This window comes from Chiloscyllium punctatum, chromosome 1, assembly GCF_047496795.1.
Source record: "Chiloscyllium punctatum isolate Juve2018m chromosome 1, sChiPun1.3, whole genome shotgun sequence".
Classification (NCBI taxonomy): Eukaryota; Metazoa; Chordata; class Chondrichthyes; order Orectolobiformes; family Hemiscylliidae; genus Chiloscyllium; species Chiloscyllium punctatum.
Genome location: NC_092739.1, coordinates 162,261,078 through 162,282,431, shown reverse-complemented (window position 1 = coordinate 162,282,431; position 21,354 = coordinate 162,261,078). Strand labels below are relative to the sequence as shown.

At 41.5% G+C, this 21,354-nt stretch overlaps 1 protein-coding gene across 3 annotated transcripts in view; it reads left to right on the top strand.

The window, feature by feature from the left end:
* The window catches only part of LOC140481521 (polyadenylate-binding protein-interacting protein 2-like), a 128,010-nt gene extending 115,678 nt beyond the window's left edge, over nt 1–12,332 (top strand). For all 3 annotated transcript variants that reach the window (XM_072577878.1, XM_072577859.1, XM_072577868.1), the window contains 2 exons: nt 3,550–3,723; nt 6,253–12,332. In XM_072577878.1, coding sequence (XP_072433979.1) covers nt 3,550–3,723; nt 6,253–6,309 — 231 coding nt within the window. In that variant the 3' untranslated portion in view covers nt 6,310–12,332. The remainder of the gene's footprint in view (nt 1–3,549; nt 3,724–6,252) is intronic.
* Nucleotides 12,333–21,354: the final 9,022 nt, after the last annotated feature.

Sequence of the window (21,354 nt, the reverse complement as noted above, 5' to 3'; positions counted from 1 at the left end):
TTGTTTTCAGGGAAAAGTGGAAACCAGACAAAACAGCGTAAGAATTGCATTGCCACACCAATACCTTAAACACACCTCCCCACAACCACCTTCTGCCCCAAATGTAATAGAGCCTGGGGAAGCTTCATTGGTCTGTACAGCCACTTAAGGACCCGTCCTGAGAATGGAAGAGAGTCATCCTCGTCTGCAAGGGACTGCCAATGATGACTGAGGAACAAAGGGACCATGGTGTACAAGTTCATAGATCCCTGCAGATGTCAGCACAGGTTAGATCGGATGGTGAAGAAGGCACACGGGATGCTTAGCTTCATTAGTTGGAGTGTAGAATAAAGGAGCAGGGAAATCTCATGGCAAACTTCTAGAGCATTAGTTTAGCCACAGATGGGATACGTGCAGTTCTATTCGCCAAACTATTGGAAGGATGTGATAAGTTGCAAAACAGATTTCACCAGAATGTTTCCTGGCATGAAAAGTTTCAATTATGAGGAGAGACTGGATACGCTGGGTTTGTTTTCACCTGAAACAGAGGAGGCTGAAGGGTGGGGGCGGGGGGGAAGGGGGTGTCTGATTTGAGGTATAAAAATTGAGAGGCATAGACTGTAGATAGTGGGCGGCACGGTGGCACAGTGGTTAGTACTGTTGCCTCACAGCGCCAGAGACTCTGGTTCAATTCCCGCCTCAGGCGACTGACTGTGTGGAGTTTGCACATTCTCCCCGTGTCTGCGTGGGTTTCCTCCGGGTGCTCCGATTTCCTCCCACAGTCCAAAAATGTGCAGGTTAGGTGAATTGGCCATGCTAAATTACCTGTAGTGTTAGGTGCAGGGGTAAGTGTAGGGGAATGGGTCTGGGTGGGTTGCACTTCGGCGGGTCGGTGTGGACTTGTTGGGCCAAAGGGCCTGTTTCCACACTATAAGTAATCTAATCTAATCTAATCTAATCAAATCATATCAGACGCGTCTAGGACCAGAAAGCATGAGTTTAAGGTGAGCAGTAAGTGCTTCTGAGGGCATATCTTTTCACTCGTTGAGTGCAAGTTCTTTCACATCATTTAAGACTTATGTGGATAAGTTTTTAAATTGCCAGGGCAGAGTAGGCCACGCAACAAATGAGATGAGTGTAGTTTTATGTTTGTTGGTTAGCCTAGCTATGGTGGGCTGAGGGGCCGATATGATTCTGTCATCAGACATTTGAGCCACCAGTTAAATTTTAAGAAGCTGAGTTTTAAACCAGTCCAGATAGTGAGAATTTCACTGTGTTGCTTCATTTCCTCTGAGAAAATTCTGCATCTTTTTTGGAAACCGAAGTCCCTGGTCTGATGTGTAATTGCCAGGATTTTGTTTCTTTAATTTTATTTAAGTCCAAAATTTAAGAATTTGATCTATCACAGTGGCAGCGGAAGGGAATTTTTACCCTTCAGCTATGTGAAGTATCTGATCAGGTGTTACACACTAGTATGAACTGCAAATGAGGCATTCTTCCTTCTTGCAAAATAATCTGGTCTTTTCCTGATGTAACTCTATAGTTAACATAGAACATTACAGCGCAGTACAGGCCCTTTGGCCCTCAATGTTGCGCCGCCCTGTCATACTAATCTGAAGCCCATCTAACCTACACTATTCCATGTACGTCCGTATGCCTGTCCAATGACGACTTAAATGCACTTAAATTTGGTGAATCTACTACTGTTTCAGGCAAAGCATTCCATACCCTTACTACTCTGAGTAAAGAAACTACCTCTAACATCTGTCTTATGTCTATCTCCCTTCACTTTAAAGTTGTGTCCCCTTGTGTTTGCCGTCCCCATACTTGGAAAAAGGCTCTCCCTGTCTACCCTATCTGACCCTCTGATTATCTTGTATGTCTCTATTAAGTCACCTCTCAACCTCCTTCTCTCTAACAAGAACAGCCTCAAGTCCCTCAGCCTTTCCTCGTAAGACATTCCTTCCATACCAGACAACATCCTAGTAAATCTCCTCTGCACCCTTTCCAAAGCTTCCACGTCCTTCTTATAATGCAGTGACCAGAACTGTGCAGAATACTCCAAGTGTGGCAGTACCAGAGCTTTGTACAGCTGCAGCGTAACCTCCTGGTTCCGGAACTCAATCCTTCTATTAATAAAGGCCAAAACACTGTATGCCTTCTTAACAACCCTGTCAATCTGGGTGGCAACATCCAACATCCAACGTTGTATCAGCCATGATGCTATTGAATGGACGAGCAAGCTCAAAGAGCTGAGTATCCTATTCCTGTTACTATTTCTTACAATCTTAAGTTTAATTAATCTTGTCTTTATTCACTCATGGTATGTAGATATCACTAGTTGGGCCAGCATTTGATCCCATTTACCATGATGATGAGCTGCCACCTTAAACCGCTGCGGTCCATGTGCCATAGTAATCATGGGTTTGGAAGATGCTGTGGAAGGACCTTTGGTGAATTTCTGCAGTGCATTTTCAACTACTGATAGTCCTCATTAGCATCTAACTAGCCTGTCCTCTTAATAAAACAATAAAAAGCTGCAGGTATAAAACAAAAACAAATTGCTGGAGAAACTCAGCGGGTCTGGTAGCATCTGTGGAGAGAAAGCAGTGTTAGTGTTTTAATTCTATGTTTTTTTGGAGATTGCAGTTGTATGTATTGGTTGTCATATTTCCCACATTGCAACAATGGCTGCAGTCCAGATGTCTCAGATTCTTACATTGTGGTTATGAATAGTGATTGGCAAATTAAAGTATTTTTTGGTCGGCAGAGTACAATTCCAGCTTCGCTAGTTTCTTGACATAAGTGATTCATCTGGAGATTCTCCACAACCAGTTTTCTCCTCAACAGTCATGTAGTGTTTGTGAATAGTGTTAAGAACTTTGATTGAGTGACAACTGCCTTGATTTTCATTTTGCTCCTACTTTCATCATTGTGTAATTGATCACTGGCATAGCAGATAATTCATTGTAGAAAAGATGGGGGAGTGAAAGAGGAATTATCAGGAGTCTACCGCAGGTAACCAGCTTGTTGTTGACGCAACTCGCTGTGAGCCATGCTCCCTGTCAAGTGATATTTTGGTTGGAGGGGAAAAACCTTTCATCTGCTGTTTTCACATGTACAGGCACAAATGCATTTTCCCTTACAGATAAATTTCATCGTGAAGGAGGTTGCCTACTAGGCTACTCTGTGCATCACCACAGTACTTTGTTCTGTCTGCAGAGCTCATTATTGAACTGGTTTTGCCACTGTGATGTTCCAAGCTGTGATCTCCAATGATTCAAAATATTCACTCACCTCATGTAGAGTACTTACAAGCATTGGAAGAGGTTTTAAATAGAAAATATGTGGATTTGTATACTTTATATGCTTTGTTATCTGATAATTACATTCCAGACTCACTTTTCTCCCTTCCATCGCCCCCTTTTCATGCTATCTGTTTGCCATGGTTTTGGTAATCTGCTTTATGAAGAAATTGAAGCTGGTTTGTCCAGTGACACCATGCTGTAATATTCAGACTCCCATCAACAACCTGTGTTTCATAATTAATATTTTTATGGTGGTTCACAGGTAGAAGAAGAATTATGGGAGGAAGAATTCTTGGAGCGTTGTTTTCAGGAAATGCTGGATGAGGAGGACCAGGAATGGTTTATTCCCGAACGGGATTTGCCAGCTATCAACCAGATGCAACAACAAATGAATGGATTATCCATAAATGACAGCAGCAAGACAGAGGAACTCGTGGTAAGGAGCCAAGAACAGTGGATGTGACCCTTACTCACATTATTGTAAAAATATTTGCAGTTCAATCGGTAGACTGAATGCACTAGCAATTTTGTTTGCCTTTCTGAATGATTATTAAATAAGCCTGTGGATCCACATTTTTGCAGAAAATAATTTGATGTATTTTACTTTCTATTTGTTATACTGCATTATTCTGAGGACAAATACTAGCTTGGAGTCTTGTTTTTATGATGACAGGGTAGTCATGAAATGGCTGAAAGGAAGTCCACACCAAAAATCAAGTTAGAAAATGCATTCGAAGTTGCAGGAAAGCTTAAGAAATCCCATCCATGCTGTATTCTTTTTTGGATGACATTTTGACTATGGACAGGAATTAATTATTGTAACAATTGGATGGTTCTGTAATTATAAATCCTACCTTGTGGATATTGTTAAACAACCTGTCCAGATGGATTATGACAACCTCTGGAGCTGGTAGAACTGAACCCCGGGCTTCTGGCTCAAAGATAAGACAATACCACTGCAGCACAAGATCCCCAGCCCTTGCCTTGTACTTTCACTTATGTTTCCAATCTCATTAATGTGAGTGTCAAAAATCAAATCTGGAAAAGACCAGTATCTGAAATAATAAATGTTCTTAGAATTGGTAACAATGGACTTTTGATGGACCAGGGTATTAAGGGACACACCGTAAAAATGTTTAAATGGAACTATGGTGCTGCGTCAGACAATCTGAATGGCTGTGGGACATGCACATAGTGAATGGTATACTGCTGTTCTTGTGGCACAGATTTATACACATTGTCATAGAGATGTACAGCACAGAAGCAGACCCTAATGTCCATGCCAACCAGATATCCCAACCCAATCTAGTCCCACCTGCCAGTACCTGACCCATATCCCTCCAAACCCTTCCTATTCATATACCCATCCAGATGCCTCTTAAATGTTGCAATTGTACCAGCCTCCACCACTTCCTCTGGCAGCTCATTCCATACATGTACTACCCTCTGTGTAAAAAAAACTGCCCCTTAGGACTCTTTTATATCTTTCCCTCTCGCCTTCAATGTATGCCCTCTAGTTCTGAACTGCCCCACCCCAGAGAAAAGACTTTGTGTATTTATCCTATCCATGCCCCTCATGATTTTATAAACCTCTATAAGGCCACCCCTCAGCGTCCGATGCTCCAGGGAAAACAGCCCGAGCCTATTCAACCTCTCCATGTAGCTCAAATCCTCCAACCCTGGCAACATCCTTGTAAATCTTTTCTGAACCCTTTCTAGTTTCACAACATCTTTCTGATAGGAAGGAGACCAGAATTGCATGCAATATTCCAACAATGGCCTAACCAATGTCCTGTACAGCCAAAATATGATCTCCCAGGTCCTGTACTCAATACTCTAACCAATAAAAGAAAGCATACCAAACGCCGCCTTCACTATCCTATCTAACTGCGACTCCACTTTCAAGGAGCTGTGAATTTGCACTCCAAGGTCTCTTTGTTCAGCAACACTCCCTAGGAACTTACCATTAAGTGTATAAGTCCTGCTAAGATTTGCTTTCCCAAAATGCAGCACCTCGCATTTATCTGAATTAAACTCCATTTGCCACTTCTCAGCCCATTGGCCCATCTGATCAAGATCCTGTTTTAATCTGAGGTAACCTTCTTCGCTGTCCACTACATCTCCACTTTTGGTGTCATCTGCAAACTTATTAATTATACCTCTTATGCTAGCATCCAAATCATTTATATAAATGATGAAAAGTAGTGGACTCAACACCAATCCTTGTGGCACTCCACTAGTCACAGGCCTCCAGTCTGAAAAACCACCCTCCACCACCACCCTCTGTCTTCTAGCTTTGAGCTAGTTCTGTATCCATATGGCGAGTTCTCCCTGTATTCTATGAAATCTAACCTTGCTCACCAGTCTCCCATGGGGAACCTTGTCGAAGGCTTTACTGAAGTCCATATAGATCACATTTACCGATCTGCTCTTATCAATCCTCTTTGTTACTTCTTCAAAAAACTCAATCAGGTTTGTCAGACATGATTTCCCACGCATAAAGCCATGTTGACTATCCCTAATCACTCCTAGCCTTTCCAAATACATGTACATCCAGTCCCTCAGGATTCCCTCCAACAAGTTGCCCATGACTGACGTCAGGCTCACTGGTCTATAGTTTCCTGGCTTGTCCTTACCACTTTTCTTAAACAGTGGCACCACTTCCGGCATCTCACCTGTGACTATGCAAGGAGCTATTGTTCAGTTGTTTACTGTGCATTGTCAATGCCCCCAAGTATTAATAAAATGTTGAAAACTTCAGTATCACAGCCATGCTAGATTCTGACCTCAGAGCATGAACATGTTTAATGCCATTAGGCCACGACTGAATAGCAATCAGCTGCACCGTTGATGCTTTTCCTCTTTACAGTTCTGGATGTTGCCTACTATTTGTGTAGTTTGATTAAAGAAAGGAAAGTTATATTTTTGTGGATAACATCTTTTATTTTTCCTTTCTTCCCTCTAGAGTAAAAGTACTCTGAATCCTGATGCCAAGGAATTTGTTCCTGGAGTGAAGTACTGAAATTCTGAAAGTCTTGCAAGCTGCCCTCTGCTGGAGGAAGCAACAAAAAAAATACAATTTCTGAACACTGTGAAGCAAGTCACTTTTTAGGAGGGCCTATTTGTTATTGATGCTATTGGATTACCCACCTTCTTCCCCTTCTCAACTGAAGACCTGTTTTAGATTTACTGGGTTTATTTTGGCTTGTTTCAGCTTTGTTACAAAAACAGCTTGGCCCTTTCACACTTTCCATTACGTGCAAGGCCAAGTTGGCATGCTCTTGTTGGTGTACGGTGTTCCATCTGCCACATATCACATTGGGTCTGTTACTTAAAATGACTGGTTTCATAGCTTTGTTGGGGAAAGAGGTGAATTGAATGCAATGCCAGCTTAAAACTTGCAGTTTGGGGTACTCTGTATCTCCTGGAAGAAAAGTTTAAAATGAGAGTACCCTTTTTAAAACAATATTTAAAATCGGCTTAAGCGAAATATCAAAAGCACTTTGCCAAATGAAGTTGATTCTAAAAGAATTGAAAACCACCAACTGCTGGAACCTCACAGGCACACGCACGGAGTCACACACAGTCGCAACCTTTTTTTTTAACTGCCTGATTATTTTCTCCCCTCTTTTCACTGCTATGAGAGCCTTACAAAGAGGGATGTAGAATAGCTATACAGAATACAGTATTACCACTGCCATTACATGTTGTCAATTTTTATGGTCTAAGCAAATTTCCTTCTAAAATAACATTTCATCTAGCAGTAAAAAGAAGCTAAATATGTTACAATGCACATTGTAAGATCTTAAAAATACAGTATATATATCTTTTTGGGGTTTTTTTTGAAGTGCAGCCCAAACGGGCTAAAAAAATTCAAAAGGGGTGCTGTTTGTCTAGTTTGTGTGGGGAAATACTCTACTGACTGAAAATTAAGTTGTGCTTTTCATGGCGGTGGGCGTTAGGGGGCCGTGACAGAAATTTGCCCAAGGTACAGAGTCTGCAAATGCTCGGCAGAGATTTTTATGTAACAAATACCTGACATAAAGAGCCAGTCTTGAGTTATCACACAATCATCCATGCTTGCATTTGCCTCAACAGTGAAAATTGGCATCACTGCTGCAGCCTTTCTTGCACTTTCATTCTAGGAAGATGATGCTTTGTTCATGGTTCAAATTTTATTTTTCTTTTCTTGTCTAGGGGGCAAATTAATGCAAAAAAAAGCTGGCATGTAGCTTCTTAAAATAAGCTTCTCTAAAGTTTCAGTCAGTGAAAAGTTTGCAAGTTTAATGTTTGAATGTGATTTTTTTTAAAATCATGAATAAATTCTTTGAGGGGTGGGGATGTACTGGCACAGGACCTGATGGTATGAGAGTGGTTTGGCAAACTAAGTCATATGTAAAGTTAATAGTTTTTCATTTAGCACAGCATTTCAGTGGGAGGAAATTGAATCAGGTCTAAAGTTCTGAAGCTCACTTTATTCATTAAATGCACTTGATGTTCTCTCAGTTGATCAGAAAGCACAGAAATAACACTTTCCAATTTAGGAAAAGAAACATAGATCTGATGCCTAATTTCCTTCTGAAAGTTATTAGTTAATCCAATTCAGCATCTTTTGTGGGTGGGGGACAACCTGAGTCTTGAGTGTGGTGCTTTGGTCACTGATTTATGAATTTTGGTGCTCGGAAAATTCCTTCCAGTGGGTGTGATTAGGTACTGAGATGTTGCAATTTTCTGTGAATTTAATGATTTTCAGCTCATCAGACTTCCACTTTTCCAAACCATCTTCACTTAAAATCATCCAGGTCTTTAACAGGTGGGGTTTTTGGCCCGTTAGTACTTGTATGGTTTTAAATATTGAAGTCGCTATACTCCTTGCTGGGCCATGTATCAGCTCATAATAACAAAACTGTGTTTTACTGATGATAATTTGTTTTAGTTTACCCTGTAGAAGACCTTCAGAATATTTTCATTGCCCCAATTTCCCATTCCACCACTTTGTTGGTTTAGCTTTTTTAGTATTATGTAGTTATGAGAGCATCTCAAGAATCTAGAATGAAATGACTACTGAGATGCTTCAGCAGTTTTCATAATAATTGATTACTTACTAATAGTTTCCTATTTTCTCCTCACTTCTACCCACTGTTCTGGTTCTGAACAAGGTAATGCCTTTACTACCAATTCTGCTAGAAAGGTAGTAGAAATTCCATTATAGTTTCTTAATTGTTTTTACATGCAATGATGCAGTATATTTGGTTGTGGCCTAAAGCATCTGTTTGTGCCTCCTTCACTGCCCAAGTAAAGAGCAACATCATACTGTTGCTAATAAATCATAAGTATAATTTTTTGCATAACTTGTATCATACCACAGAACACTATGATAAATTAACTTTCCTATTTTACAGACTGGATGGATGATATTTTATTCTGACACTTGACTCTTGACCCTTAAATTTGAAAGGATTTTGAGATATTTCAATCTGTTTCAAGGTGACATGTTTTAACTTTTCCCCCTGGTGACCAATCACACAGCAGTAGTGGCTATTTTTTTGGATGAAAATGCATTAATGTATGTCGAAACTATTTTCACCGTACTGTCAGTATTATGAGCTTCTGAGTCAGTTATAATGTGAGCCAGGTGGCCTCCTCAATTGCATCTTGCCTTCACTAGAATAGTACTCATATCTGCTTTACTCCAATCTGACATTCCTTTTCTCCAAACATATTATGGTCTCTGCGTTGTGTCAGGTGCTGCTGAATTGAGGTCACTTTTGTGTTGCATAGGTGCCCACTAAAAGCATTACTTTTGTCTGGAGCAGGATTGTTAATGCCATCAGTCTAAAGGATCGGAAGCTAGATTCTGGAGTTAAACAATGAGTTTGATGTCCTGGTAGCCTAGTGACTAAAAGCAGCATCCCATGTGTGAAATGATGCAGACCAGATGGCTCTAAATGCAATTTTTGGTGTGTACCAAGAAAGTTGATCAAATCAGACAGTAACAATGAATAGTTTGCTATTAGAACTGTACTCCTAGACTAAAGGAAAGATCCAGCTTCTTATTAGAACCTGGTAGAAAAATGCACATAAGTGAATGTTTCGCTGATACAAGATTTGGTTCAAAACACTGACGTCCAGAGTTGAATTGTCTGCTTCTGAACAACCCTTTTGATGAATAGTCACTTTTAAGGTATTGGGGCTGCCAGTACTGACCGACTGTTTTTCAGCATAAGTCAGTATCTTTCAGATGATCAAAATTTGAATGGACTAGTTGGTGATGTTTAGGAGGAGGATGTTCTGTTGTGACAACTTATCCCTTTGTTGGAAAACTTCCTAATGTTTTCCAAGACTGATCTCAAATTGACAGTTCTGTTTTATTTTTCTGAAGCAGTTACTTTAGTCACTGTCAGTTATTTCACTGTGCCTGCCTGTCCAAATGGAGTAAAATGCTGATATTTGTCTTCTTCTAATTCTTCTATAATATTGCCATAATCATGAACTTTCAGGGAAAATACTTCATCACAATGCAATTTTAGTATTCAAGAAAATAAGAAGTTTATTCCTTTTGAAGAAACAGGGTGTTGCATTCGAGGTAAGTGTATGTAGCATTTAAAATTAATGTGTGGCAACAATTCTGCCCCTCTCCACCTAACTCTCCTATCTTGAATTATTAAGAAGAGAATATAAACCATGGCCAATTGAGAATGGTTCCAAACTTGCATTTCTTCAGTGCAATAATAACAGGGATTTGAAGCAATGACATGAATGAAGCAAAGTTGCAGAAGAGCACGGATAACTTTTCTGAATAGCAGCAAGATTTAATTTGGCCATATGTGAATTCGAAGGAAATGTTTGGCAATTAAATGTATTTTATATATCAAAATTCCCATAATCGTTCAAAGCATCAAAAATGTCACCAGGCAATTTAACTTTTGGCTTCTGGTTTACTTCTAGTTGTTTGCCTCTCTCTCTCTCTCTCTCTCTCTCTCTCTCTCTCTCTCTCTCTCTCTCTCTCTCTCTCTCTCTCTCTCTCTCTCTCTCTCTCTCTCCCCCCCACCCCCCCCCCCCCACCCCCATCTTCACTCACCCTGTTGCTTCACCTTGCAAAAGCTGCGAACATAACATCTGTGTCGTAATGAAAATCTGCTTCAGAAGATCTAGTTTGTACATCTCAAGTAAGACATTGCCTCACCATTCAGTTTCACATTTCACTGTTGCAAAATGTAACCAGATTCTTCTTAGGATTGTGGAGATTGTGTGTTCTTGATTTCATTAGCTTTGGTACACTTCCTATTTATGCCCATATTTTGAAACCAAAAACAAGTGAACAATCAAGGGATGTCATGTCCCATCACACACATAGTCTTTAACCTTCTCAAGGGAAAGGCTGGGTTTAGGCAGTGATTTTCAATTTTCATCTGCACAATTCAAAATTTGTTTTCAAATTGCAAATAGGATGCAAATAAATATCTCGGCTGTAATTAGTCTTGTTTCAGTTTAATGGTAAACTACATTGTTAATTTTTTTTATTCCTGTTTAGTACTATGGTTCATATACACCACTGCTGACTGTTTTGCTGCTTGCATGTACAAGGAGAAGCTGGATCTTTACAATAAGTGTATGTATGAGGTATGTTTAGTGGTGTAAGGATTTATATTCTCATGTTGTTATAAGAATCTTGCAAGGAAAATAATTTGGGACTAAAACTATTTGTTCTATTTTGCCGTTATTCTGGCTACTCCATGCATTCAAGATACATTTTCTATGTTAATTCAGCATGTTCCATGAAGCTTGGTCTGTATATGGGACAAACAAAGAGTAAACTAAAACATAAGACTGTTTGGGACAGTGTTGAAGTTCTGAGATGTTGAAGACTCAGCTGCTTATTTCCGTACTTGCCACGTAAATGGAGTAATTGGCACTGGTGTTGTAATCCTGGTCCCTTTCCCATTTATGTTGCTTCCCACCTAAGTTTAATTTTAAATTTGCATTTCACTTGTTACAATAAACATTTGAGATAGGAAGTTAGGGAATGTGGGGAGCAGTTTCCTGTTTTGTTAATTGCTGGAGGACCACCTTTGGTAAAGCTCCCATCTTTGCATCTGGAAAATAATTAGTGTTTTTGCCATAACAGTGATATTTGTAACAAATATTTTGATGCTTTGGAATAAGTCGAGGCCATGTAAAGCACTATAAAATTATATTTTTTCTATCTTTGTCTTTTTCTTTTTAATCTTTTTTTTCCTCTTTCTGAAAATCAATCATAATTAAATTCAGGATAACTGAAATAATATAAATCTATAAAACCAGGATATATATGTTTTAACATGGAAAAGCTTGTTGACCATCGAAATATATTGATTCATTTTGTTACTTTTGGAAAGGTGTAATATTAAGCCTCTGCATTTGGGACAGGGTGAAATCCCATTATTTAACTTCAAGCTCGATTTTGCTTGCCGTGAGGTTCTCAACCTTCAAAAGATAATTTGGCTCCTAAGCATTTTGCGATGATGCATTTTGTAAATTGGAACCCTCGGATTCCTTTTGGCTGAGACACAAGGACAATAAAATGAAAACCTAATTCTTCAGTCCATTCTAGACATCAAATGATGCCACTCTGAAACTGATATCTGAAAGGTCAACTGGGGGAAACCTTGATTCTTAGTTCCTTTGCCTTTTCTGGAAATTATTCAGCATCCTTTCTGGCATGAACTTCCCTTTTTGCCCGCCCCCTCATTCTCTAAATTATTCTATTCAGGATCTTAAATAGTTGTGTATTCTTGGCAGTGGATCATTGTCCCGTTAAATTCACTTACACAGTATCTTTGCCATTTTACTACCTGGTAGTTAATGGTTTGTTTCACTCCCAGGATAAAATATTTTTAAACCACAGTGGCCAGCATATTTCTGTATTAATACCATCTCTGTATTAAAAATTGAATTCTCAGCATTTTGTCAAGACAGGGGCATTATCCGATTGTGTTTGCAGATGTCTCACCTTGGTTTATTGTTAATTATCTGATACAAGTGTGAAATAAACTTTGTAATTTACATTTGCTTAATTGGTTTTTCTTCAACAGGGCAGAATTTAGCAGAATTCTTGTTAGAATTTACAGCATAGTAAAGGACACTTCTGTCTAAAGGTCCATGTTGTTGTTTGGATCTCACAAGTTGAAACCTCTCAATTTATTTATTATTAGATCCGTTACTTACCTGTCATCAAGTCAAATCATTACAGATCTAAGAAACATAACAATACTGTTTTATAGTCCTCTGCCGTGGTTTAAATCTTATTTATTTTAACTGTTTCTTTTCTCTACAGACATTGCCTGACTTGCTGACTATTTCCAAAACTTTTATTTCTGAGATTTTTCTGGCATCCAAAATATTTTGTTTCTCTAAAACTCTTGTTCTGTCTCACACATTGAAGTGCTGCAATTGTGTGTTGTTTTCTTTGGGGGAGATAAAGTTTAAGACTAACATTTGATAATACAATGGGAAATGCTTAGGATTAGCAGAGTGCAGTGCAAGTACAAATAACAATGTCTAAAAGGAAAAGTAAAGCTGCAAGCGTTCTGCAGGAGCAGAATCTGAAACTTAGACATGCCACCTAAATAACATTGAGGTTTTCTTTTCATTTTCAATACTAGGATTATACAAAATAGGAACTGGAATAGGCTACTTAGCCTTTATGCCTGCTCCACCATTCACTATGATCATGGCTGATCATCTAACCCTATTCCTGCTTTTCTCCCATAGCACCTTTGATCTTTAACCCTAAGGACGACTATTGGCCACCCTGAATAGTGATGGTGTTGAGTCTTAGAAACTGGAGAATGCAGATACTGGCTGCATTTCATTTTGGACCTTTGCCACCAGCAGTAGCTGCCTAATGTCTCAACTGATTCAACCCAAGGGTCTAATTTACCAGGGCAGTATTCAAGCCTGTGGCTGCATCAGTCTCCAGATTGGCCAACCTTGGGAAAAAATCTGTTCTTGAGAAATATGTGTTGTCATTATTGGGGGAAAATGTTGTTTTGGACTAAGTCTAATAAGAATTGAATTCACTTTGCACCATTACCAATATCCATGCAATTATTCCTTTTGCAGGAGGACCAGAAAGGATTAGACAGGCTGGATTTTTTTTTTAAATGCGCACCAAAGAGTTGTTTTTGTCCAGTTTGTAGATTGTGGTAGTGGACAGTGTGAGACCTAATCTGAGGGAATGAAGCCAGTCAATTAGTTGAAGTGCCAGTAGGTGAGCATTTTGGAGATTGTGAGCATAACTCTAACTTTCAACATCATTATGGAGAGGCATAAGGATGACGCAGAAGTTAACTGTCTGAACTGGGAGAAGGCCAACTCCGATATCATTAAACAGAATCTGCCAAACATAGACTGGGGGCAGATATTTCCGGGTAAGTGCATTTGGAAAGTGAGAGACTTATAAAAGTAGTATAGTGAGAGTTCAGGGCCAGCACGTTTCTCTAAGAGTTAAGGGTAAGTCCAGGGAAGCCTAACTGTCAGGAGATATTAAGAATTTGATAAATAAAAACTAGGAGGCATTTGTTAGATAGGGGGCATTAAAAACTGGAGGCCCTTCAGAAGTATACAGTTTAGCAGTGTGCTTTGGGGAAACAAACAAATTGGAATGGCCCTGAAATATCTTTTCCAGATAGGATTAAGGAAAACTTGCAAGCATTTCATAAATATTTTAAGAGCAAGAGGATTACCAGGGAAAGACAGTGACCTATTAGAGACGGTTGGGGCAATCTGTGCATGACACCAGAAGATGTGGGTGAGGTCTTAAGTTTCTTAAATCATCAGGGCTTGATGAGATGTTTCCCAGGCTGCTATGGAAGGCAAGGGAGGTGATTTCTGGAGTCCTGGCAGAGATATTTGATACTTTGCTTGCCGCAGGCGAAGTGTCAGATGACTGGAGGATAGTTGATGTGATTCCTTTGTTCAAGAAGAGCAGCAGGGATTGGTCAGGTAATTACAGACCAAGTTATTCTGATGTTGGTGATAGGGAAATTATTGGGAAATAATCTGGAAACATGATGTGGAGGTGCAGGTGTAGGACTGGGGTGGCCAAAATTTAAAAATCGCACAACACCAGGTTATCATCAAACATGTTTATTTGGAAGCACTAACTTTTGGAGCACTGCTACTTCATCAGTTAGCTGTGGAGCAGGATCATAAGACAATTTATATCAAAAGATTACATGTCATGCAACTGAAATGATATATTGAACAAACCTAGATTGCTGTTAAATCTTTCACCTTTTAGAATGGGTTACAGCTTTCGGTTCATTAATATGTTGTATGCGTTGACTGCCTGCAGATTGTGTGCTTTTTGAGCAAAATAGAATTTATCTGCAAATACAATTCTGCAAATGCAGATTCACCCCATAGACTTGTTTGTGTGTGTGCACATGCATTAGGGATGTTTTCTCCAGTCAAGGAACACTTTCGCAGTCAGGGACATTTGGCCTCGGATCTTCAGGTCACTATCCTCCAAGGCAACTTCGGGATACGCAACGAGGCAGAGTAGCCAAGCAGAAGCTGACAGCCAAGTTCAGTAGCCATGAGGATGGCTTCAACCAGGACCTTGGGTTCATGTCACACTACAGGTGACCTACTATGTTATAGAAAAAAATACGGAGCCTACTGCAAAAAATACGGAGGTATGACATTGAGGGTGAGTTGGAGGTTTGGATTAAGAATTGGCTGGCTGGAAGAAGGCAGAGGGTAGTAGTTGATGGTAAAGGTTCATCTTGGAGTGCAGTTACTAGCGTGTTCCGCAAGGATCTGTTTTGGGACCATTGCTGTTTGTCATTTTTATAAATGACCTGGAGGAGGGGCTAGAAGGTTGGATGAGCAAGTTTGCGGATGATACGAAAGTCGGTGGAGTTGTTGACAGTGAGGAAGGATGTGTCAGGTTACATCGGGATGTAGATAAGCTGCAGAGCTGGGCAGAAAGGTGACAAATGGAGTTCAATGTAGCTAAGTGTGAGGTGATTCACTTTTTGGTAAGAGTAACAAAAAGATGGGGTACTGGGCTAATGGTCGGATACTTGGTAGTGTGGATGAGCAGAGAGATCTTGGTGTCCATGTACACAGATCTCTGAAAGTTGCCACCCAGGTAAATAGTGCGGTGAAGAAGGCATATGGCGTACTGGCTTTTATTGGTAGAGGAATTGAGTTCCAGAGTCCTGAGGTCTTGTTGCAGTTGTATAAGACTCTGGTGCGGCCGCATCTGGAGTATTGTGTGCAGTTTTGGTCGCTATACTATAGGAAGGATGTGGAGGCACTGGAACGGGTGCAGAGGAGGTTTACCAGGATGTTGCCTGGTATGGTAGGAAGATCGTATGAGGAAAGGCTGAGGCACTTGGGGTTGTTTTCATTGGAGAAAAGAAGGTTTAGGGGTGACTTGATAGAGGTGTACAAGATGATTAGGGGGTTAGATAGGGTTGACAGTGAGAACCTTTTTCCTCGTATGGAGTCAGCTATTACGAGGGGGCATAGCTTTAAATTAGGGGTGGTAGGTATAGGACAGATGTTAGGGGTAGATTCTTTGCTCAGTGAGTCGTGAGTTCATGGAATGCCTTGCCAGTAGCAGTGGTGGACTCTCCCTCTTTATGGGCATTTAAACGGGCATTGGATAGGCATATGGAGGATAGTGGGCTCGTGTAGGTTAGGTGGGCGTGGATCGGTGCAACATCGAGGGTCAAAGGGCCTGTACTGCGCTGTATTCTTCTATGTTCTATGTAGAACCTTGCGCGTGTGCACACCTGCACGCACGCGCACACACACATTCTACAAAGCACACACTCACTCAGACCATATCACATAAACACCACATTCACACCCACACACACACATCCACACATGCTCACACAGGCTTATACTCTATCACACACTCACACACCCTCTATCAAGCACGCACATATGGAAACTCAATCTACGCGCACACTCTCACATGCATGCATACACAAGCAAATGGGGTGAATTTGCATTTGCAGAATTTTATTTGCCGATACATTCTATTTTGCTCAAAAAGCATGCACTCTGCAGACAGTCAATCCATATAATAGTTTATAAATTCCTACTTTGGAAATAGAACCAGTCTGATTTAAGGTTGGGATACATACCCATGGGAGACTGATTAGCAAGGTTAGATCTCATGGAATACAGGGAGAACTAGCCATTTGGATACATAACTGGCTCAAAGGTGGAAGACAGAGGGTGGTGGTGGAGGGTTGTTTTTCAGACTGTAGGCCTGTGACCAGTGGAGTGCCACAAGGATCGGTGCTGGGTTCTCTACTTATTGTCATTTACATAAATGATTTGGATGCGAGCATAAGAGGTACAGTTAGTAAGTTTGCAGATGACACTAAAATTGGAGGTGTAGTGGACAGCGAAGAGGGTTACCTCAGATTACAACAGGAACTTGACCAGATGGGCCAATGGGCTGAGAAGTGGCAGATGGAGTTTAATTCAGATAAATGCAAGGTGCTGCATTTTGGGAAAGCAAATCTTAGCACGACTTATACACTTAATGGTAAGGTCCTCAGGAGTGTTGCTGAACAAAGAGACCTTGGAGTGCTGGTTCATAGCTCCTTGAAAGTGGAGTCGCAGGTAGATAGGATAGTGAAGAAAGCGTTTGGTATGCTTTCCTTTATTGGTCAGAGTATTGAGTATAGGAGTTGGGAGGTCATGTTGCGGCTGTCCAGGACAGGTTAGGCGACTGTTGCATGCAATTCTGGTCTCCATCCTATCGGAAAGATGTTGTGAAACTAGTAAGGGTTCAGAAAAGGTTTCCAAGGATGTTGCCAGGGTTGGAGGATCTGAGCTGCAAGGGAGAGAGTGAATAGGCTGGAGCTGCTTTCCCTGGATCATCGGAGGGTGAGGGGTGACCTTATAGAGGTTTACAAAATTATGAGGGGCATGGAGAGGGTAAATAGACAAAGTCTTTTCCCTGGGGTCAGGGAGTCCAGAACTAGAGGGCATAGGTTTAGGGTGAGAGGGGAAAGACATAAAGAGACCTAAGGGGCAACTTTTTCACACAGAGGGTGGTACGTGTATGGAATGAGCTGCCAGAGGGTGTGGTGGAGGCTGGTACAACTGTAACATTTAAGATGCATTTGGATGGGTAAATGAATAGGAAGGGTTTGGAGGGATATGGGCCGGGTGCTGGCAGGTGGAACTGGATTGGGATGGGATATCTGGTCGGCATGGACGGATTGGACCGAAGGGTCTGTTTCTATGCTGTACATCTCTATGACTGTATGACAGACTCTAACCTCACACCTTTAATGCATTGTCTGAGCGGAGACGTCACCTTGTTTTGTGAAACCTTAAGTTATCTCGAGAATATAACTTAAAAGAAGTTTTGGAATTTATGTATTAATAAACCGAGACCTGCAACCTATTCTAAAATATGAAAGAATTAACAGCAATCTGTTTGTTCAATATATCATTTCAGTTGCATGACATTAATCTTTTGCTGTAAGTTCTGTATCTTATGATCATCCTCCACAATTACCTCATGAAGGAGCAGTGCTTTGAAAGCTAGTACTTCTCAATAAACTGTTGGACTATAACTAGTGTTGTGTGATTTTTAAAATTGGAAAGTTAGTGATGGCACATTTGCTGGAGAGAGATCCTATCTGACTAAGTGAAGTTTTTTTTGGATCGGTGCGGCACGGTGGCTAAGTGGTTAGCATCGCTGCCTCACAGCACCAGGGTCCCAGGTTCAATTCCAGCCTCGGATGACTGTCTGTGTGGAGTTTGCACATTCTCCCCGTGTCTGCATAGGTCAATATATTTTAATGATTTAGGTAAGAAAACAAAATTTAATATCTCAATTTGCAAATGACAAAGGTTGAAGAATAAGCTGTGAGGAGGAAGCAGAGATGTTGCAGTGTGATTTAGACAGGCTAAGTGAGTAGGCAATGTATCGAGATGCAATATAAAAAGGATTAATGAGGTTATCTGCTTTGATAACAAAAATAGGAAGGCAGATTATTATTTGAATGGCTGGAAATTGAGAGAGAGGAATGCTCAATGAGATCTGGATGTCCTCATGTACCAGTTGCTTAAAATATGTGTGTAGATGCAGAAGAAATAAAGAAGGCCTTCATAGCAAGAGTATTTGAGTACAAGAGCAGGGATATCTTGCTGCAATTATACAGGATATTGGTGAGACCACATCTGGCTATTGTGTGCAGTTTTGGTTTCCTTATCTGAGGAAAGATGCTCTTGCAATGAAGATTTACCAAATTGATTCCTGAGATGGCAGGACTGCCATGTGAGGAAAGATTGAGTGAGTTCAGGTTGTTTTGACTGTAATTTAGAAGAATGAGGGATCTCATGGAAGCCCATAAAATTCTAACAGGTTGGAAGCAAGAAGAATGTTCCTGATTTTGTGAACGTGTGGAGGGGGCAGGGGGCATACAGAACTGGGGTTATAATTCAAGCATGAAGGGTAAACATTTTCGGACTGAGCTGAGCTTGATGATCAAACATGATCACGTTGAATGGTGAAGCAGGCTGGAGGGGTTGATTGACCTCTTTTATGTTCATTGACATTACCGTCATTGAATCCCCCACTCTCAATATCCTGAGGGCTACCATTGACTAGAAACTGAATATAAGAACATATCAGAGGATTGCAGTTCTGCTGCAAGAAACTTGCCTTGTCTCTCTAATGCCTTTCCAGTCTCCACAAGTCATGTATGAGAGAGTGCTCCCTCCTAAACTTCATGTGTGCAGTGCCAACAATGAAGCAGCTTGATACCATTCAGGACAAAAGTCTTTCCTGATGAAGGGCTTATACCCAAAACATCTCCTGCTTCTCAGATGCTGCCTGACCTGCATGCTTTTCCAGCGCAACACTTTTCAACTCTGACTCTCCAGCATCTGCAATCCTCACTCTCGACAGTTAAGGACAGGCGGCCCTTTGAATCGGCACACCATCCTTTACCTTCAACACTCACTGTTTTCATCAGTGATCGAGAATGGCGAGAGCACCTGTCATCCCATGACCCTACCACTTAGATGAGTAGCAGATACATGAAATTGTTAGCACCTGAAAGTTGCCGTCCAAGCCATCCTCCTCACTATCCTGAGTTGGAACCGTATTGCCAATCCTTCATTGTCTCTGGATGGAAATTCTAGAACTCTTCCGAATAGGTCTGTTGCTTGGGTTTGACTTATTGTTGTCACATATTGAGATACAGTGAAAAGTGTTGTTTTGCATGCTAAGTGGGCAGATCATACCAAAATGCATCAGGGTGGCAAAACAGTGCAAAGTGCAATGTTACAGCCGTAGGGAAGGATCACAGAGAAATATCAGAATTGACATTTGAGAAGTCCGTTCATAAGTCTGATAACAGTGGGGGAAAAGTTCTTGAATCTGTTCATACATGTATTCAAACTTTTATATCTTCTATCCAATGGAAGAGGGTGTAGGAGAGTATAACGGTTTAGTGTCCTCTGCATCAGTCGAGTTAAATAACTTGGAGGAAGTGAGGACTGCAGATCAGAGTCGAGACTGTGGCGCTGGGAAAACACAGCAGGTCGGGCAGCATCTGAGGAGCAGGAGGATCAACATTTTGGGCATAAGCCTTCATCAGGAATGAGGCTTGTGGGTCGGGCTGAGAGATAAAAGGTAGGGGGGTGGGGTTGGGGGGGGGTGAAGGTAGCTGAGAAAACGATAGGTGGGTGAAAGTGAGGGAAAAGGTGATAGGTCAGAGGGGGGAGTGATGGACAGGTCAGAAGGGCAGTGCCGAATTGGAAGCTTGGGACTGGGATAATGTGGGAGGAGGTAAAATGAAGCTGTTGAAATCCACATTTATCCCGTGTGGTTGCAGGCTCCCAAGGCGGAATATGAGGCGTTCTTCCTCCAGGCGTCAGGTGGTAACAGTTTGATGGTGGAGGAGGCCCTGGACCTGCATGTCCTTGACGGATTGGGAGGGGGAGTTGAAGTATTCAGCCACAGGGCAGTGGGGTTGATGGGTGCGGGTGTCCCAGAGATGTTCTCTGAAACAATCTGCAAGAAGGCATCCTGTCTCCCCAATGTAGAGGAGACCATGTTGGCTACAACGGATACAGTAGATTACATTGGTAGGGGTATGGGTAATGTTGGATGGAGGTGAGGGGAGTGGTGTAGGCACAGGTTTTGCACTTCCTGCGGTGGCAGGGAAAGGTGCCAGGAGTCGGGTGTGGGCTGGTGGTGGGCGTGGACTTGACAAGGGAGTCTCTGAGGGAATGATCTCTCCGGAACGCTGATAGAGGTGGGGAGGGAAGTATATCTTTGGTGGGGTCCGCTTGGAGGTGGCAGAAGATGATGCAAGGTTAGTGGGGTGAAAGGTGAGGACCGGGTGGGGGGCTGGAGTTCTGTACTTGTTGCATTGGGAGGGGTGGGATTTAAGGGTGGTGGTGTGTGAAATAGAGGAGATGCGCTGAGGGCATTGTCAACCACGTGGGAAGGGAAGGCGCGATCTTGGAAGAAAGGCTATCTGGGACTTTGAGGTGGAATTGGTCATCCTGGGAACAGATGCAGCAGAGAAATTGGGAGTAAGGGATGGCATTTTTGCAGGTGGTAGGGTGGGACGAGGTGGGCTTGTAATAGATGTCTGTGGTCATTTGGTTGCCAGAGATGGTAATGGAGAGGTCCAGGAAAGAGAGGGAGGTGTACAAGATGGTCCAGGTGAATTTGAGGTCAGGGTGGAAGGTGTAGGTAAAGTTGATGAACTGTTCAACCTCCTCATGGGAGCACGAGGTGGCACTGATACAATCATCGATGTAGCAGAGGAACAGGTGGGGTTGGTGCTGGTGTAACTGCAGAAGACGGACTGTTCCATTTACCCGACAGACAGGCATAGCTGGGTCCCATGCGGGTGCCCATAGCTACCCCTTTGATTAACAAAAGTTAAATAACTTGCCAGATCTCTGGTCTCAGCAGGTTTCAGTTGAAGATTGTCCTAACATTACAGCTCCCACTTCCCCAAATACTTATACCAGTGACCCATAAAATGAAATTCATTTCTCCCACCACCAGTCTTTG